Here is an 18,984-nt window from a genome sequence, read left to right on the forward strand (position 1 = left end):
TCTGTCTGTCTGTCTGTCTGTCTGTCTGTCTGTCTGTCTGTCTGTCTGTCTGTCTGTCTGTCTATCTATCTATCTATCTATCTATCTATCTATCTATCTATCTATCTATCTATCTATCTATCTGTCTGTCTATCTGTCTGTCTGTCTGTCTGTCTGTCTGTCTATCTATCTATCTATGAAGGCTGTAGTATTGCACACTGTAAAATTACCTTAATTACAATATTTTTATTCTTTTAATTACATTTCTGTACTGTACATTTTTTGGCCCAGGTCAGCACACTATGTTCAATTTCGAAGGTTCTTAAGGACACAAAATACGTCAGATATGTGATTTCTCAACATGTGCCAGATAGGAAGTGTAGGCTAGGACATTACGATTCCCGGCCAAGCTGCACAAGTGAGTCATTACAGTAGGGGGGCCAGTGTAGCTCGTGGGAGCTGTAACTCAGCTGTCACGTCTGAGAGTTCGCCCTCGGATGACAAGTGATGTGTCAGCGGGCACACAACCCTACACACACGTTATTTGTTAGGTGATGGACTGGTGTCATGACAGTCTAAAGATTATGCTTAATGAGGGAGCAATTAACAGATCCTCCGCAGCTGCTAGGTGCCGATAAGATATGTGATGGAACTCCTGAATCCATCCTCCACTTCAGTGTTTCCATCGTCCTGCACTCTCCTGCTATTATCAGACTGGCTCAGTCTGTGCACAGAGTTAGTTTATTGTCTAGTCAGAAAACATACGTGAGAGGATGTTCAGGTCAGACAAATGGATCTCCTGTTCTTCAGTTTCTCATAAATCTTTCTAGCTGTGTCTGACAAGGCTAAATCCATCTTGGAAAGTAGTTGTTTTAGAACAAACTGTCTGGCCTAGACCTTAAAGATTTTGGGTTAATCACTAAGAATGAATTGTGGCCACTAATAGACAATGTTCCCGGATGCCTCCCCTAACAATGACCCTGCTGCTTGTAAATGTTTAGTGAATTCGTTCTTTCACATTATATTCAGCATGTCATATAATGGATTCTGTTTTGCTAGGTCTCATTTTGCTAATGGGTTTTGGTAGATATGTGATTGATTCACTAATGATTATACACTACTGTTCAAAAATTTGGGGTCAGTAAGATTTTTAAAAATAAGTTAATTGTTTTATTCAGTGAGGACACATCAAATTTATCAAAAGTGACAGTTAAGGCTTACGTTGTTAAAAAAAAAAATTATATTTCCAATAAATGCTGTTCATTTAAACTATATTAATCAAAGAATCTTGAAAAAAGTGTTTCATGGGTTCCACAAAAATATTAAGCAGCACAACAGTTTTAGCATGGACCAGCATATTAGAATGATTTCGGAAGGATCATGTGAATAAATTACTTTTTAAAATGTATTAAAAACATTTTTTTAAACTGTAAAAATATTTCACAATATTACTGTTTTTATTATGTTTTGATCAAATAAATGCAGCCTTGGCGAGCATAATATACTTATTTAAAAAATATTTAAAAATCATACCAACCCTAGACTTTTGAACGGTAATGTAGAATTTTGTGTTTTTAATTGCCTAAGTGGCATAAATAAAAATGGTAGAAAAAAATGCATAAAACAAAAAGGTGTCAGCCTGTGCAAACCTTGCTAAGGTGTTTCTAAGTGCTTACTTATTGGCCCAGGTCAAACAAGCCCATCCTCAAGTCACTATGATATTCTGGCTAGAAATGTCTCAGCTCCACAAGCCACATGATCTGATGTGTCATTTATCCAATGTATCATTTAAGAAGAGTTATGTGCCAAAGTTAAATGCTATGGGTTAGTGGTTAATTCAAATCCATAATATTTAGTATGAGCAATATTACTAGCATTTGCAGACACTACTAATTTAAAATAACCATTTCAGGCACTAGTCCACATGCGCCAACTAATGTCCACGTGTCAGCATCCACAAGCTCCGCTAATGTTTCCTGGGAACCTGGATATGACGGAGGCTTTGAACAGACGTTCTCGGTCTGGTACGGCCCGGTGTAAGTCCTGCCAGAACCCCCACTAAATATAGTTCTTTCCTCACTTTTTTTCTAAATGTACTTCGTGTAGTCTTTTTTTTAAAAGACTAGCTGTTAAAGCTATGGATTATATGGATATGTAAATGCAATGAATGAATCAATGGAATGTTTATTCTCAATTTATTCGTATTTCACTGTTTGTCAAGAAATATATAGTTTTTCATTGTACTCAATTGAAGTTTTATAATGGAACTCTTTGGTATAATCCAATAGAAAGGTGAAGAATGATTTAGGGCCACATGACTGGCTGTCCATACCTGTGCCCGGCTCTCAGACGTGGTTGGTGGTCCAGGGGTTGGAGCCAAAGACTGCCTATCAATTTAGTGTGCTGGCCCAGAACAAGCTGGGCACCGGCCCCTTCAGTGAGGTAGTCACTGTGACTACAGGAGGTGGGTGACACTTCTACACAAACTAGATCTTGTAATGGACCTGTGAATGACCATCTAAATGAGATGCGTTTACAACCTCCCTTTATCTTTCCTAGGGTATCCCATAAGTACCCCTGAACCACTGGTGCTTCTAACTCCACCACGGTGCCTCACAGCCAACCGGACACAGCAGGGTGTTTTGTTGACATGGCTTCCTCCGGCCAATCACTCTTCACCAATTGACCATTACATCATCGAGTTCCGTCTGGGGGAAAGGTGGGAGGTTCTGGATGACTTGATTCCTGCCACTGAGACTGAAATCATAGCAAGAGATCTTATTCAGGTAATACTTACTACTTTAATATCACTACATACTTTTGTATGGTCCTCAAAGTTACCCATAAATAATAGAGGTGAAATTAAAGTCAATGCTATTTGCAGTTTGAAATCCAATTTACTTCTGTCATTTGATGTATTTCTGAGTGAAAATGTCTAATTTACAGAAATTTTCCATCTTGTGCACATTCATTTGTTTCAGAGAATGGCAGTTCTGTGACTATTTAGAGAAAAGCAGTGAGGGAATGCATTTCTACTGAAAAGCTCAGAGGATGTCATTTTAATTCAGTCTGACATACAGCAGAGTCTGCTACAAATGTTACAAATGTTACAAATCTGTTGGTAGATCTGACACTTCAACCTATTGGCCTCAGGATTTGTGACCCACTGACCTGTTTCTCTGTCTCCCAGGACTCTTGGTATGAATTCCGAGCGCTAGCTGTAATGGATGATCTTGTCAGTGAGAGCAGTAATGTGGTGGGAGTGTCAAGTACAGGTGAGAATAAGGGGCGTAACTAAAATGCACCAATTCATTGCTTCAGCCACCTAGAGCTTCACTGCCCTCTGCTGCTCATTGTAGTTAGTGCCCTACTGTATGTTTTTTTTTGTTTAGTTTTTTTGCTGTTGTAGATGTGATACAAGGGTGTCATGCACCTATTTTTTTGGAGGGGGCATCAGTGGCAGGTCCTGGCTTATTTAAGATATTTTTGTTGAATGATAAAGCTGAATTGTTTAATTTCTGCTCCAAATGGAAGTTAGATGGACTAAAGTTAGATGTAATTGCTGCCACAGGATGTTTTCCTTACCTACAAAAAACTTAATTAAGATATTAATTTGTTTTTGGAAGTTGCATTCAAAACCCGCTTGGCTCAAAAATCTGTATGCCGCATGCCCTCTCGATCTAAATAGGAAAGGTGCTTCTGATCTGATAGGCTGCAGTTGTGTTAACACTATGCTATAGTCTGCTTTATAATGCACATCAGGGGTGTGGACTCGAGTCACATAACTCGAGACTTGACTCGGACTCGAGTCCCAAATTTTATGACTTGCGACTCGACTCGACTCACATAATTAAAGAAGACTTGAGACTCGACTTAGACTTTGACAGCAATGATTCAAGACTTGACTTGGACTTGAGCCCTGTGACTTGGAAAGACTTTATGATCAGATCAAAGTCGTTATAGATGCGTCCCTGCAGCGTGTTTGCGCTTGACTTGCAATAAGCCAGAGACTGCGTTCAGGGAGCACTGGATTTATAGGCTAGTATACATTAATGGAGTAATAACATAACTTACGACAAAAGAGCCAAGATAAGAAAAAAAAATAAAAAATTACATGATTCGTCTAGCGAACTCCGCTAGTGAAAAGCACTGCCCTGTCTGTTTGATCGCCGCCCAGCAGACACACGGAGCAGGCATGAGAACGAGAGGTGCAGCCGCGATCACTGGTGCTCGCCTCATCATCACCGTGACCGCTTCTGTTAAATATTCCTCACTTCTTTTGTTTGTTCGACACCGAGTGACGGATACGCATCCCGGGCATCCCGCTCGATGTGCTTTCATTTTCATTTTTTTATTTGTAATAAACACCTCTCTGAGACCTGTTTTTGTTCGATCAGTTACATATTTTATTTGCATGTGCATTTTATTGTATTTAAACCTCCATTAAGTTTAAAGTTAATCCATAATCGAGATTTAAATCTGAGTTTAAAGTTATTGTGCAACAGGATTAAAGTTCATCTTAAATATAACTTAAATCCAGCATCAAAATGATGGGTTAAAATGTAAACCTGCTTATTTTTAAAGGTTTAAAGTTTGGTGCAACAGAATTATTAGATAAACCTTGATTTAATCTAGATTTAAAATTAAATCATTGCAAACCATTTAGCTATAATTTGAAGAAGAAACAAAGCACATTAGACCTAATGTCTGAAGTGGGCAAGCGGCAATAGGCCTAATGATCATTTAAAATATCATTTGAAGAAGTGTTTCTTTCACAAAATAAGTATTGTATATATAACTATAAAATATAGGCTACAAAATTTTTCTCCCACTTCACCAGGCACTCATGTCACTTCCATTTCTTTCAGGATAAATTAATTAATTCACGTGTTGTAAATCACTCTGTAGGCCTATAGCGCACATAGCCCCTAAATTTAGTGATCAGCTATGCATATTATAAACTTAACATTTAACGTACAACATTTTTTTCTATTAAATGATTTTGTCTTTGTTGCTCTTAGTTATAAAAGATGGTAGCACAGCATTTTTGAATGATTGTCTTCACGAGTTTGTCTGCATCCAAATTGCATGTTTCCTCTCACTTGTAAAGCATGCTAGCAGTTATTTCTTCTAGTTCTTTCAAAGCAGTTCTTTCTGCGTTTCCGCTCACATATTTTTAAATCTGTTTTATTGAGGTTCCAAATAATGGCTCATTGACTTCGAAATAACACCTAGAAGCATATATTCTTATGCACACATCAGAATCAGAATCAGAATCAGAAGAGCTTTATTACCAAGTATGTTGCTAGCAGTTATTTCTTCTAGTTCTTTCAAAGCAGTTCTTTCTGCGTTTCCGCTCACATATTTTTAAATCTGTTTTATTGAGGTTCCAAATAATGGCTCATTGACTTCGAAATAACACCTAGAAGCATATATTCTTATGCACACATGCAAAGTATGTTGCAGCTGTTATTTCTATGAAATTATGTTGTCTTTGCTATTCTGTTACTAATAAAATAGTTTTTTTTTCACTGCTTGTCCACAATCTTTGGCACAATCCCTAAACTGAACTTGAGTAGTTTTACTAAGGGCACCCATCTCACATGAAATTGAACTATGTCAAACATATTCTACCTGCCTTCCTGATATAAATTACTATGAATTTGATATGGTAATTAATACTGAGACTCTAATTTGGGCAACTCCTTTGTTAGTCTGTTCCTGGCCTGGTTAGGGCCAGGAACAGAGATCTCAGACGAGGGGCTGGCCAAGCCAGTGGTGGCCGGCATCGTGGCCACCATGCAAAGTATGTTGCAGCTGTTATTTCTATGAAATTATGTTGTCTTTGCTATTCTGTTACTAATAAAATAGTTTTTTTTTCACTGCTTGTCCACAATCTTTGGCACAATCCCTAAACTGAACTTGAGTAGTTTTACTAAGGGCACCCATCTCACATGAAATTGAACTATGTCAAACATATTCTACCTGCCTTCCTGATATAAATTACTATGAATTTGATATGGTAATTAATACTGAGACACTAATTTGGGCAAAGAGCACTAATGACTTGTTTAAGACTTGCCTGTCTTGACTCGGGACTTGACTCGAGAATTGAATGCAAAGACTCGAGACTTACTTGTGACTTGCAAAACAATGACTTGGTCCCACCTCTGATGCACACTAACTGAATCACTGTCAGCAATCACGTTAACCTGCTTTGTGAATACATGCTTGCTGCATTCTCCCATCCTAATTTCATGTTCTGGAGTGTCTCCTCTCTCAGACCCCTTCCCTCCCACAGAGATCTCAGACGAGGGGCTGGCCAAGCCAGTGGTGGCCGGCATCGTGGCCACCATCTGTTTCTTGGCGGCTGCTATTCTCTTCAGCACGCTCGCTGCATGTTTTGTCAACAAGCAGCATCGTCGCAAGCTTAAACGCAAACGAGGTAAGTCCTTCTTAACTTCAAGACACAGTTATCTCTCTTGTTAATTAATTATTTTTGCACAGATCACAACTTTATTGGATTTGTAAAAAATTATAAATTTTTTCAGCTGTATTGCATTATTTCAGCTTCAGCATTGCAGTGGTTGAGATAAAGATCTGAAGCATATTGTCATGCTGATGTGGCATTGTGTGATTTGTCCTTAGACCCTCCACTATCGATTACGCACACAAGGAAAAGCATTGAATCTCCGTAAGTACCAGTGCATGGTAACATCCATTATACTTTGCACTTCTGCAAATCTGTTGACTACCAGGCACATGGCTTGAGAGGGAGAAAGAGAGAGAGCATGTACAGTTTGGGAAATCAAACAGCTGACCCTAGCAGCTGCTGCGTTACCGTGAGGGATGCATGGAGGAGGATTTGAGTGGTCACTAAAGTGGTTGCTATAAATCTATCTGTGCTTACCTCTGCTTTTCAGCAGTGAGATGCATTGATTTGCTATTACAAACAATCTTCTCAAGCTCTTTCTTTTTTTTTGCTGTCCAGTCAGGTTGTGATAGAACATTTCAATAGCGTAAGAATATATTATAAACATGAAGCTTATCCCCCAGCTCCTCTGAATTGATCAGTGCAGGCATGGCAGCATGTCACTCTCACATTTATAACCAGAGCTAAAGGAAGGAGAACATTAAGGGTAGCATCTCCAACCCAGTTCAAACTGGGACTCACGCTCTTATCCGATTCCATTGTGGTCTTCATAGAGCTGCAGTCTCATGCTCCCATCCCACCCATTTCCACATAGCAGTGTGGAACCATAGTCTGGTTGACGGCCGACTCTGCCCCGTCTCTATTGTGTTTTTGTCACCGCAGGCCTCCTCTTACCCCCTTGCCTGGCATTGAGCCCTACTGGGAAGAGCCAGACAGGAGCAGCTACAGGCCCCCATCCACCAGCCCTCAGTGAGTGCTTGCACCTGCATCTCTCTCTGCAGCAGGCGCTAACATGTGCCTGTCTGCCGTAGCTGCATGATGTCAGTTAGTGGTGCAGAGCTAAACTGCTTCTTTAGGGGAATAGACAACTTCAGCCCTCAGCTGCTCCAAATTGTGACACTTGTTTGACCACTTATAGCCAGCAAGATGGATTATTATTGAAGAGTTGGGTGAAGATATAGTTTAGCTGATATTATGTTAGCTCACTGGTGCCTGTACTGACTTATCTGTTTCTATGTCCTGTCCCCATTCTGTTGTTCTCCATTATCTCTCACCCTGACATCGTCTTTCACTTTTATTTAAGATGGCCTTTAAATTAAGATCAGTGCTTATTCTAATTACTGTTATAAAAAACATGTGGATAAAGGCTAATTACCCTGAATTTTGTTAATTTTAAAATAAGTGCTCAAGAAAGTGTAATGCCATGTCATTTCCTTTTGAATTATATTCCATGTTTTAAGATGGAGTGATTCTTGTTTTGATAGTGCTGATTTTAAGTTCTGGTATTCCCCAGGGATCAGTCCTAAGCCCCATGTCTTTTTTGATTGATAGGCTGTCCTCTGGGAAGATCAGTCCTGAGAGCATTACTTCCTCCCGGTCCCCATCTCTGGCCAGCATGGGTGGCCATGGTCTTTACGTTAAGAAGTTGCCAAGCCCTAGGAAAGAGAAAGAGCTTTCCCTCTATAAGAAAACCAAGAGAGCAATAACCAGTAAGAAGTACAGCGTGTCCAAGCACGAGGCTGAGGTCACCACGCCCATCGAGCTGATCAGCCGTGGACCTGATGGCCGATTCATCATGGACCCCAGTGACATCGACACGTCCCTCAAGCCACGACGCATTGAGGGTTTCTCTTCAGCACGCTCGCTGCATGTTTTGTCAACAAGCAGCATCGTCGCAAGCTTAAACGCAAACGAGGTAAGTCCTTCTTAACTTCAAGACAAAGTTATCTCTCTTGTTAATTAATTATTTTTGCACAGATCACAACTTTATTGGATTTGTAAAAAATTATAAATTTTTTCAGCTGTATTGCATTATTTCAGCTTCAGCATTGCAGTGGTTGAGGGAGGAGCTGAGGATCCATCAGTATGGCGCCCCCAGCCATGCCCTCCCACTGGTGCATAGCCCTCCCTCCTCTCGCTCGACCGAGATCTGGCAGCCTCCTGACTTCCCCTTTCTAGGTCAGGAGGGTCCCCGTCTCGCTCTTCCACCACGTCATTCATCATTCTATCTCCACCGGGACCTCCCCGAGCCCCCGCCATACCCCTCCCATAGTCGTACTCTTAGCACCACCTCTCAGCTCCCTTCAAGCTCTGCTTTCCTCCAGCTAGAGGCCCCTAGAGCCCACCTGAGCAGATCTCCCGGCAGGTTTCCACCTCAGGGCCTTTCAGCCAAGCATATAACTATGCAACAGGCCCAGACTCTGGGGCAGTTGAGACACACTGCCCACGGTATGGGCGTACCAGTGTTGCCTTACTCAGGCGCCACGGCCCGCATGGGGAGCCCCAGCACACTGCACAGTGAGAGCTCGGACGGCTGGAGGTCTGAGGCCCAGCCTTGGCTGAGCCCCAGGGCGGCACGAAGGATGGATCTCGGCCTGCAGCAGGTGGTCCTGCAGCCGTCACGACTCTCCCCTCTCACCCAGACCCCTCCCAGCTCACACGCCGGCTCTCCAGACATTCTCGTCCGCCCTCCTCCCCGCCCCAGCATCCTGCGGTCTTCCCGCTCTCAAGAGATGCCCGAGAGCGCCCGCCACCCCGCCAGTGTCTCCTTCTCCCGAAGGTCTCTCTCCTCTTCCCCTGCCACTTCACCTACCCAAGGCCAGAGCGGGCAGCGGCCCAGCCTCAGCTACCGTGCACACATGGCCTTTGCCACAGCCGCGGCCAGCTACCCCTCTCAGTCCCCTTCACCCCCTACGGAGAGCAGTGATGCTTTCGGCCAGATGCCATCTCAGAGAAGGACAGATGAGGAGATGCTCCCCTCAGAACCCTCTCCAGGGTAGGTGAACTGTACCATTGGAGACTCCAAAATGACAAAGGAGATTGTAATTCATCATCTGTACCGCAAAAGCAATGCTTTCATGCTTTTGCGATTTTCGGTTAAAATATTTTTACATGTACATCTTACTATAAACTATTTACATATGCACAAATTTATTTCCATGTCCTCCAGTATAACTCCTTATTGGGTTCACAGGATAAATTTCCATACTTTTCTTTATTTTCTTCAAATCCTATTCTCCTTTAACCTTTAAACAGTGTAATTTTGATATAGGAAATTATCATAGTGTATAACATTTTTCATGATTAAGGATTTTCTAGTGCATTCATGATGATCCCATGGCTCTTCCTTCTTTGTCCTCTTTTGTGGGCTGATCACATCATTTACCCTTTCCAGCTCATTTCCTTCCATTTCTCTCACTTCCTCTAACTCAGGGCTTTGACCATCACGATGGCCTTCTTAGGCGGCCTTCGTTGCCAGGGATGAGTGTGCGCTCATCTCTTGCAACACTCATCCTCATCTAGAGTAGAGACGGCGCTTTTCTCTGGAGACTCTGGTAGTCTTACCCTCTTTGTTTTTGATTGATCTCAGCTATCTGGGCAGCATTGTTGTGACCAGGTCCTCTACACCACAATAGGTAAGGGTCGAATCCATGTCTGAAAGGGGAGGGGTTTGCAGGCGGGGCCTTAAATCATTCTCATTTAAAGGGGAATGACTTTTTTATTACATGATATCAGTAATACATTGTCTTTTTTGGCAAATATTCTGAATATTTTTATTGCTGGAATACAAAGAATGCCATTTTTCAGTATTGCTTATCAAAGCATTTTTGAGATTATTAAATACAGACCATTTTTTTCCAGGAAATTTTGCACTTTTGCCCTTTTAGAGGCACACTTGGATATTCCCCTTTAAAATTTTGTTTCCATGTACAAAAATATCATGCATGCCTTTTCTAAATACTCTTCTCCTCGATGCCGAATCAGTAACAGCAGTTCTCAAACTAAAATTTCTTGTCATATTTTGTCGTCCTAGTGGTTTGGTTCCTTTCTTTTATGTGACTGTTCTTTACTGGCCATTCTCCCCTCCCTGCCATCTCTTCTCCTGTCAGCATGGTGAAGCCACTGTACAGTGTATTCATGGTAACCAGAGTGTGTTTGATGTGGCGGACTTTAGTGCTCAGTCATGTCTACCACCCCCCTCTATTAATCACTTTCACTTTCTCTTTCCACAGCCTCAGCAGCAGGGGAGACTGTCTGTAAACGCTTTGTGTTTCTGTGCCTTGTGAACCCATGAGTTGTTGGCTCTTCAGTATGGACGTTTGAGTGTCATGATCTCTGCCATGATAGAGGAATGGCATGTGCAATAAAAGACAACACTTTACAAGAAATGTGACCTCTGTGGTCAGTTTTATAGGAAACCAGTGAGTTTACTGGGAAACAGGAGATTTTGGCTAGTTGTAATTTGATTGGACAGTGCTGGCAGCATGGCAGCAGTGTACAACATGAGGTAAAGGTTTATTCATGTTAATTTAGGTGTATTCCGTAGTAAATGAGTGGGGAAAATGCTAAATTCAACTCACCAGACTAACTCAACTAATACAATGTGCTTTTAATTTGCAGAGTACCCATCTAATGAGGAAGAGTCTTTGTTTTTTTCTTTAAAAATAAATGATTTGGTATTTAATTTTTATTCTGATAACAAATGAAATGTGGCCAATTAAAATGAATAAGATTTCATTTTGATAAACAGTATTTTCTAAACAATATCTAACAAACAAGTTGATTAATTGCTAAATTGCACAGTACATGTTGATGAATGGTACTTTTGTCATGAAGGCTTTGCACTTGGCATTGGGGGCAGCCAAAGTGGTCCCTGTCAGGAGCTAAATCTCAGTTTGATCTGGCCGGTGGAGGGCAGTGCACCCTGGTGGCGGTGTGAAGTAATGCATCATTGTGTTTGTCTCTCACAGGGAGCATCTAGGTGCAGTGAGAGTCCCTGCAGGGTCTGAGAGCTTTGAAGCACTGATTTATTATTGTATTAATAAAGCCAAGAAATCAACAGCCAACAAGAACAACAACTCCAGATTCAAGAAAAGGACAGGTCAGTTTCACCCGTACATTACATACTGGGAGAAATGGACATGATGTCTCTCCTAATGTCCTGACTACATGCTTATTTGCTTAATAATGACAAGAAACCACCCAAAACATGCTAAAACAACCACCCACAACTCCTTAACATTGTGGCAGTGAGGTTCGCATGCACAGGCAACGCTCACATTTTCTTCTGAAAATGTAAAAATCTGTTCTGTTGCTGTGTCTCATTTGCTCTGCTGTCTCTAGATGTGTCCACCTCTCAGACCCAGCAGCCGCATGCATCTCAGGCCTCTGAGCAAAGAGAACATCTCAGCTCTCCCTCAAAGAAAAAGTGGAAAAGTACAATTAGAAAGTCCCCCTGTCTTCATCTGTCCTCTCTGTCGCGCTGGCTTCACCCCAGAGAAGACAGAAAATCCCTCCTGGCCAGTATGGACCCTGCCTCCTCAAACTATGGTTCTCTGCTCTGAGAGCCCCCCCCCCAAAAAAAAAAAAAACTCACTAAAACTTATCCTGTGGGGCGGATCGTCTCCTTGTCCATTAGCAAAAATGTACAATGGACAAGCTCTCAGTACTGTTTTGTAATCAGCCTAAACTAGATATGATTTTTTATGTTCTTCGGTTGGCACAATATACTACACATATCTGTATTTTCTGTAAATTTACACAAAGGAAAAACGTACAGGGGTGCTCTTTTGGAAGAAACAGAAAAGGACAGGACAAAAGCTATTCATTTGATAATAAAAAGAAAATAATAGCATTCCATTACATGCTAGGAAAAATCTTGCTGGCCACTTTGTCATAACGTTGTCAGAACTGTGTATATTGTGAAGGATAGAGTTAAATGCTCTGTACAAATATTTCTCTCTAGACATGATAATTAATACAGGGTTTCTTTTCTTCCTTCTACAAAATATACCTCAAAAAAGAGAATAGAAAAAAAGAGAAAAGGAATATATGATCTGGAACATATTTCAGCACTTCTACCATATTTTGTGCAAGCTAGCATATTTCATTTTGGATGACGAATGTTGTCTGTTTGTGGCAAAGCTTTGACAGCATTACAGAACATGAGGGATTAATTTAAGCCCAGAAATTACAATGTATTTATTTATAAAATACTAAACATTAAATATAAAGCACAGAATATCATAGAAATTGTAAGCTTGAAAAGAATGACTGCGGTACTAGACTGGTCCTGCGACAATGTTTGAACAGTTTCTCAGATTTGTACAATTTCATGCAAAGGCAGGTGGAATTGAAAACATGTTTTCTTATTTATTTATTTTTTAAATAATTGACATTATATTTGACTAACATCATTGGACAGCTTTAAGGCATTTTTTAATCTGTGGTTTGAGGAAGATTAATATTAGCCCCCTGCTGAAAAAAAGATTCAGGTTCACTTTCAATTTTAGAAATATCCTTTGTGACATGTTCAGAAGTGCAAATGTAATATTTAAACTGAAGTAGAATTACTTGGTCCTTGTCTTGCACAAATGTAGTTAGAAGTGGTGAAATGCATTATTAATCTTTGCATCACTTCCTTGAAATAAATAATTTGTTATATGTTTGCTTTGGACATACAATACACCAAGGAAGTACAGTAGATATTGTGCAGACTAATGAAGTCATCAATGTAACATAGAAAAGTGAAATAGTCCTTATTCTAATCAGTTGAAGAAAAAAAAGATTACCAGTCTTCTTGGTTACTTTCTACCTACAAAAGTGGACCTCTAAAATAGCTCGACTCTTTTTGAAAAAAAAAAATTTTTTAAAGGCACAATATGTAATTTTCGCTGCTGGAGGGCGCGTATTCAAAATAAACAAAGAGACAAAGGCGTAGTTTGATGACGCCGTGACTGAGTGTGGAATCATGGGAGTTGTTGTCTTCATCCCCACAGCCGATGCAATCCAACGGGACTCGGGCAGAAATCATGTTCATGGATGAGCTAATGATTTATTAACGTAGTGAAGCAGGGTGAGGCTGAAAGCCTTCGAAGCGAAACGAGACCGCTGAACGAGCACGACACAAGCTTTTATTATGCCACAGTCGACCGTCGTCCGTGTCACTAGTTAAAATTGCTTATTTCTCTGGGTTTAAACATTCTTCGAAACATCTGGGATAATGCAAGTACACAAGTCAGCAAAATATATAACACTGTTCTAGTGGTTTTTGGAAATTTTAATAAAAAAATCTTACATATTGTGCCTTTAAGTAAACTGTATTGTAATCTTTACCATTTGCCATCCATCACATCTCATCTGATGACATAGCAAAGTTTGTGTTATTTGAATTAATGATGACTTTAGTAGCCTATTTCTGAAGAATGTTAACTGTCTCTAGAGTTCACTAACAGCTGCTGATCTGCTACCTAAAGTGAAAGCTACTCGAGCATGTGCTAGTTTAGTTCAACCGATGGTGAATGTATGATTTGCTCTTAGAATTCAGATTTATCTGAATATTTTCAGTGTGATGTTTCTATCTTTTAGCTCATTTACGCACCAATGTGATCAACTCCAAAATGAATCTTCTTCTGCGAATGGAATCTAATAATGCGGTACGACTTAATAGGAAATCTAATGAAATCTAATGCAGTACTTGAATAAGGCTGAATATACAAGCAGGAAACACTGGGATGAATTTCTGTGCATAGAGATTCGTAGTAGCCATTTTGAGTTTAGAGGATTTGACTTAATTAAGTGCCCAAAGGGCTGTTTACTTTTTTTTGTCTTTCCTTTCTCTCTTTTTGTATACAACTATTTTACTCGATGTGAAAACGAATGCTCAAACATCTCACAGTGTATTTGAGCTATTCAGTATTAGGTCAGCAGACTCCATTGCTTATTTCTATAGGCCTATGTCTTTTTCCACCCCACGTGGTGCGATTCGTAAGGCTGCTTTAATCGTGTAGTCTCTGAGAGGAGATGGGCAGTGTTTATTTTGAGATATTCCTGATTACCTGCCTGTAGCTTTCGGGAGAGAAGTGTTCAATTGAGACTTAACTCTGTTTTTGCTACGTGTTTTGTCAAGTTCTGTCAGGAACTCATTGCTAACAAGTCCTACAACAACCACATAAAGTTTACATGATCTAGAAATATAACGTGCAAGGATGTAGGCACATTGTACACATGACTTGGTGCTATGTCTTTTTTTGAACTCGTGGTGCTGTGGTTCAGAGGTTAACACACAAACTCACGCACAGTCCTCTGTCTTAAACTAACTAAACTAGCTCTGTTGGGATTTCCGTTGTCTAGTTCTCCTGGTGAGTAGGACCGCAAGCAATAAAACCCCTCTCACAGGGCAGTCCTGTGCGCTCACTATCTATCTTTCAGTATGAAAACGGTTAAATAAAGTTTGGCTTTGACATTCAGTAGGCTATGTGCTTACGTTTATCACGTGAACGTTCGCTGTCACCATGAATAAAACCCCCTGCATTTAGACAGATTGCCCGTCTTGAGGAAGCAGCATATCAATGTATAATCCATCAAATGTACCCACGGTATGATAGTAACTTTTTCATTTAGCATGGGGAGAACCTGGTAACTCGAGCAGGTGGCGGTCTGACACGTCAAGCGGTGGCATTTATGTTTTATAGCTTTTTTGGACACAACGGAGCGATGCATCCTCGCATAAAGCTGTCACGCTGATTTAAGATGCAGGTGCGGTGTCTCTGTATATCTGTGGATGGTGATTGACGGCATTTTCTTCAGCTCTTCTGGTCTTTGAAGGGAAAACCCGACTGAAACGTTTCTCTTGAATATATATGATACTGTACAGGTAGACACACGCCCCGCTTTTGCTTCTGTAAGAGGGCTCATTTGCAGGAAGTGTCATATCAACTCTTTGATTGCCTGTATTCAGTTTTGTGCTTTCTTCTTATGGTGCTTCGTGAAACCTTATTTTCCTTTTTCTGTCGATTGAACAGAACTAACCTTGCATAATCAAGATATTTCACTCGTTCGGACCTGTCTCGTTTCATCTTTTTGTTCTTGCTTCTTTTGCTGTTCATATTAACCAGCACTAAAAACTTAGAATGTAAAACTGCATTATGCACATTTACGACTGTTTTAACATTAAACCTCATTCTTAGAGCTTATTGGAAGCATATCTCAAATTGCATTGTGCTTTCTAACTGCTTTTGAATTTGTGTTGTACATTGTTTATAGATTCTATTATCTAAAGATGTGTTCTGGGCAAACATGTTTTTCATCCTGATCACCCTACATGCAATGTATAAGAGACTGTTCTTACGTGAAGAAAAAGATCATAGAATAATAGTTTTGTTTTTCTTTCAGATTTATTGGATTGAATGACTTGATCGAAGGCTTCTTTTGTTAATTAATCTCATTTATTTCAGGTATTATTCTAAAACAGTATGGTGCTGTACCAAAGCCTTATGTACTATATTATTATGATGCGTTGTTTGATTCTTCTGCCACTGCTAAGGAATTCTCCAAATTGCTAGACGACTCTGATTATGAAACAAGGTGCAGTGTGCCTCTATCTTCTCATCCTTGATTAGTAGGCTACTTCGAGGTATTTTTCTTGGGCATTCGGTGTTTCCACATACTGTGCTCAGATATTAAGATATGGTGCCTGGTGTGTCTTCATGCTGCTAGGAGTAAATGTTAAAGATGTTTTGTATCTGTACTACCAACTTCTGAAGTATGACATTGACCTCCACAATAACTCAGCTGGACACTCTTGATATTAAAAGGGAGCAACCCTGCAGAAAGCAACGGCATTTTTAGAGAATAAAGGAAATCCCATTGTTATTTTATTTTTATTTAATTGCTTTCATCACATTTTTTAAACATTTATTAAGAAGTCTTGCTCTAGAATGAGACCCCAATCAAAAAGAATATGCTATCCTGACAAATGAATTGTCCTTGAGAGTTACATCAATACCAGACCTGGGAATGAAACATATGGAGTGTTAAATGTGTGTGTGTGTGTTTGGGCTGTCTTTAACAGCCCAATTGAAGTTCTGTACAGTGGAGCCGTTCAATTTGCATTGTTTACATCACCAGATGCCCAGATATGCACATTTTGGCAAGCTCTATTAGGTTGACATTTTCCAACGCTTTGGTCCATGTAATAACCCCCGTAAAACTTTTTGTATTTTGATATAATAAAAAAATATATAAGAATGTGTTTATTTCTTGAAGAGTGATTTTTGACTGTTCGTATATGCAGTGACCACTAGAGGCCACTATTGCATAATGATAAATCTGAATGATTTTTGTTTCTAGTTATCAAGCAAAATGCCTTAGAGGGAAGGTGTTTTCCAAAAGTTTGACTGATAATGCTGTCATATAGGAAATTAAGTGTTCATCCAGGTGCAAAGTCCTCAACCAACACAACTCCCTCTCACACACCTATTTATCTAAAGTGAGTGACTAACACAAAAACAGATAACACTGTGGCCCTGGCATTTGCCAGATAATTGAATAATTATCATGATGTTGATGATTTCCCAAGGAAAAGTTGAGATGGTCTCTGCTAAGTTTTGGTTAACCCTTCTATAGTCTTTTGGTCAAATTAGCCTTAATTAAACAGTTGTGTCCTTTCATCTTTGACCCATTAACATGTTATGAAGCTGTAGATGGCTTGTTTAGCCTACTAAATTAGACCTGACACCTATGAAATTGTATAGTTTCAATAGTATAGTTTCATAGTTTGGTTTAGTTTAAAGGGATAGTTCACCCCAAAAATGAACATTTTGTCATTTACTCATCTTTCTGTCATTCCAAACGAGTATAACTTACTTTCTTCTGTGAAACACGAAAGAAGATATTTGGAAGAATGAAGGAGAAAGGTCATTCTCAATACATCATTTATGTTCCACAGAAGAAAGAAATGCATAAGATTTGAAACAGCATGAACTGTATATATAATTTTATATGTAACCCTTTATATGTAAAACTGTAATTATTTTTCAGAATTTCCAGAATTCTTTAAAATTGTATTTCTCCATCAATATTTAATGTATCAACCACTGATATATATATATATATATATATATAAATCTGACTGACCCCAAACTTTTGAACAGTATTGTTGTATTTATTATTTGTATATATATATATTTTCTTATTCTATATTATTTTTATATTATTTATGCATTCATATACAGTATATACTTATATAAAACCTAATATATATTAAATAAATAATATATTATATTATTTATTTTTATATATATGTATATATATATATATATATAATATTCTCTATTATAGATCAATGGTATCAACACATTTTCCTTGAGGGAAGTATTTAGACCCACTGTACAATAATCTTGAATATTTTAAGTCTTCAATGTTGGTCAGTTTCGACGCCAAATCTCAGGTGTTCTTCTGTGGACAAGCAAGAGTTAAACGAATCCTACTGAAATGCACCTTGCTCCTGGCCACGCCCCCAAACACATACGCAGTCCGTTTATCAGGTGATGCGCGAGAGCGAACTTTTACTGTGTCCTGCCTCGAGACCGAGCTCATTCATTCACTCACGTTCACACGCGATGGAGGATGCCTTGGTTTGACTCTCTTTCACGTGCGTTCACAATAATGGATCTGTTCTAGAGGGAAACTACAGCTGGATTTGATCTGGGGAGTAACGCTAAAACAATCACAGACAGGTGAGTGACTCGTGTTGATCTTTCCTCTGATTGCTGGCGATTTAGGAAGCATCCGCGCTTGTAAATATTATAATATTTTATCCATAAATAAACATTGCGTCTTTTTGCTAGTGGACAAATAGCTGCGCCGTTATAAATTCCTTAAATACCTCCAATTTATTCACTTCCTGTGGTTAAGAACAAGCTCCCTAAAACTGTTTAGCCCTAAATACGAAACACACAACGAGTCTTCATTATAAGAAAAACAACAACAACAACTAAAAACCCTGACCGGAAGTGCTAAAGTCACATGCTGTTGCCCATGACAACAGTGCTCATTTTATTACTACCAGCCAAAAGCAAGATATCAACATAATTATAGAATAAGGTTTACTTCTCCACCTCCTTAGTCACATAGCAATAAACCCATACCTGTGCATGAATATAGTTTCCTGTCTGTAAACATTCCACGTCAGATTTTCAGGATCCAAGACTGGATTTCAAGACAGTCTGTCGCTTAGCAACCACATCAATGTACAGCTTCCACACAGTTCCTTACACAAGTTGAATAAATGATGTCTCATGTCTTAAAACCATGTTTAACTTAATACTACTGGGGCCAAAGGTCTGGAACCATGAGTGAAAATGCTGCTATTACTAATACATGTATGTAATAAATATTTTTAATATAATTTTTTAAATATATATATATATATATATATATATATATATATATATATATAATATTATTATTAAAAACGCAATTGGCAATAATAAAAATGTTATAATAAAATGTAATAAATTGTGATAAAATTATTAGAATAACAATAAACAATAATATTAAAGTTTTATATA

The 18,984-nt window shown here is 39.3% G+C and overlaps 2 protein-coding genes across 2 annotated transcripts in view; both read left to right on the plus strand.

The window, feature by feature from the left end:
• The window catches only part of LOC107582621 (protein turtle homolog B-like), a 69,520-nt gene extending 56,209 nt beyond the window's left edge, over positions 1-13,311 (plus strand). The window contains exons 13-23 of the mRNA XM_016268537.1: positions 1,892-2,015; positions 2,268-2,443; positions 2,539-2,765; positions 3,170-3,254; positions 6,263-6,424; positions 6,628-6,673; positions 7,295-7,381; positions 7,964-8,327; positions 8,434-9,407; positions 11,383-11,513; positions 11,756-13,311. Coding sequence (XP_016124023.1) covers positions 1,892-2,015; positions 2,268-2,443; positions 2,539-2,765; positions 3,170-3,254; positions 6,263-6,424; positions 6,628-6,673; positions 7,295-7,381; positions 7,964-8,327; positions 8,434-9,407; positions 11,383-11,513; positions 11,756-11,976 — 2,597 coding nt within the window. The 3' untranslated portion in view covers positions 11,977-13,311. The remainder of the gene's footprint in view (positions 1-1,891; positions 2,016-2,267; positions 2,444-2,538; positions 2,766-3,169; positions 3,255-6,262; positions 6,425-6,627; positions 6,674-7,294; positions 7,382-7,963; positions 8,328-8,433; positions 9,408-11,382; positions 11,514-11,755) is intronic.
• Positions 13,312-17,948: 4,637 nt separating this feature from the next.
• The window catches only part of LOC107582574 (rho GTPase-activating protein 32-like), a 38,809-nt gene continuing 37,773 nt past the window's right edge, over positions 17,949-18,984 (plus strand). Inside the window, exon 1 of the mRNA XM_016268468.1 lies at positions 17,949-18,150. The gene's annotated coding sequence lies outside the window, so the exon portion shown is untranslated. The remainder of the gene's footprint in view (positions 18,151-18,984) is intronic.

This window comes from Sinocyclocheilus grahami, unplaced genomic scaffold, assembly GCF_001515645.1.
Source record: "Sinocyclocheilus grahami isolate Dianchi unplaced genomic scaffold, SAMN03320097.WGS_v1.1 scaffold46.1, whole genome shotgun sequence".
In the NCBI taxonomy this organism is placed as follows: domain Eukaryota; kingdom Metazoa; phylum Chordata; class Actinopteri; order Cypriniformes; family Cyprinidae; genus Sinocyclocheilus; species Sinocyclocheilus grahami.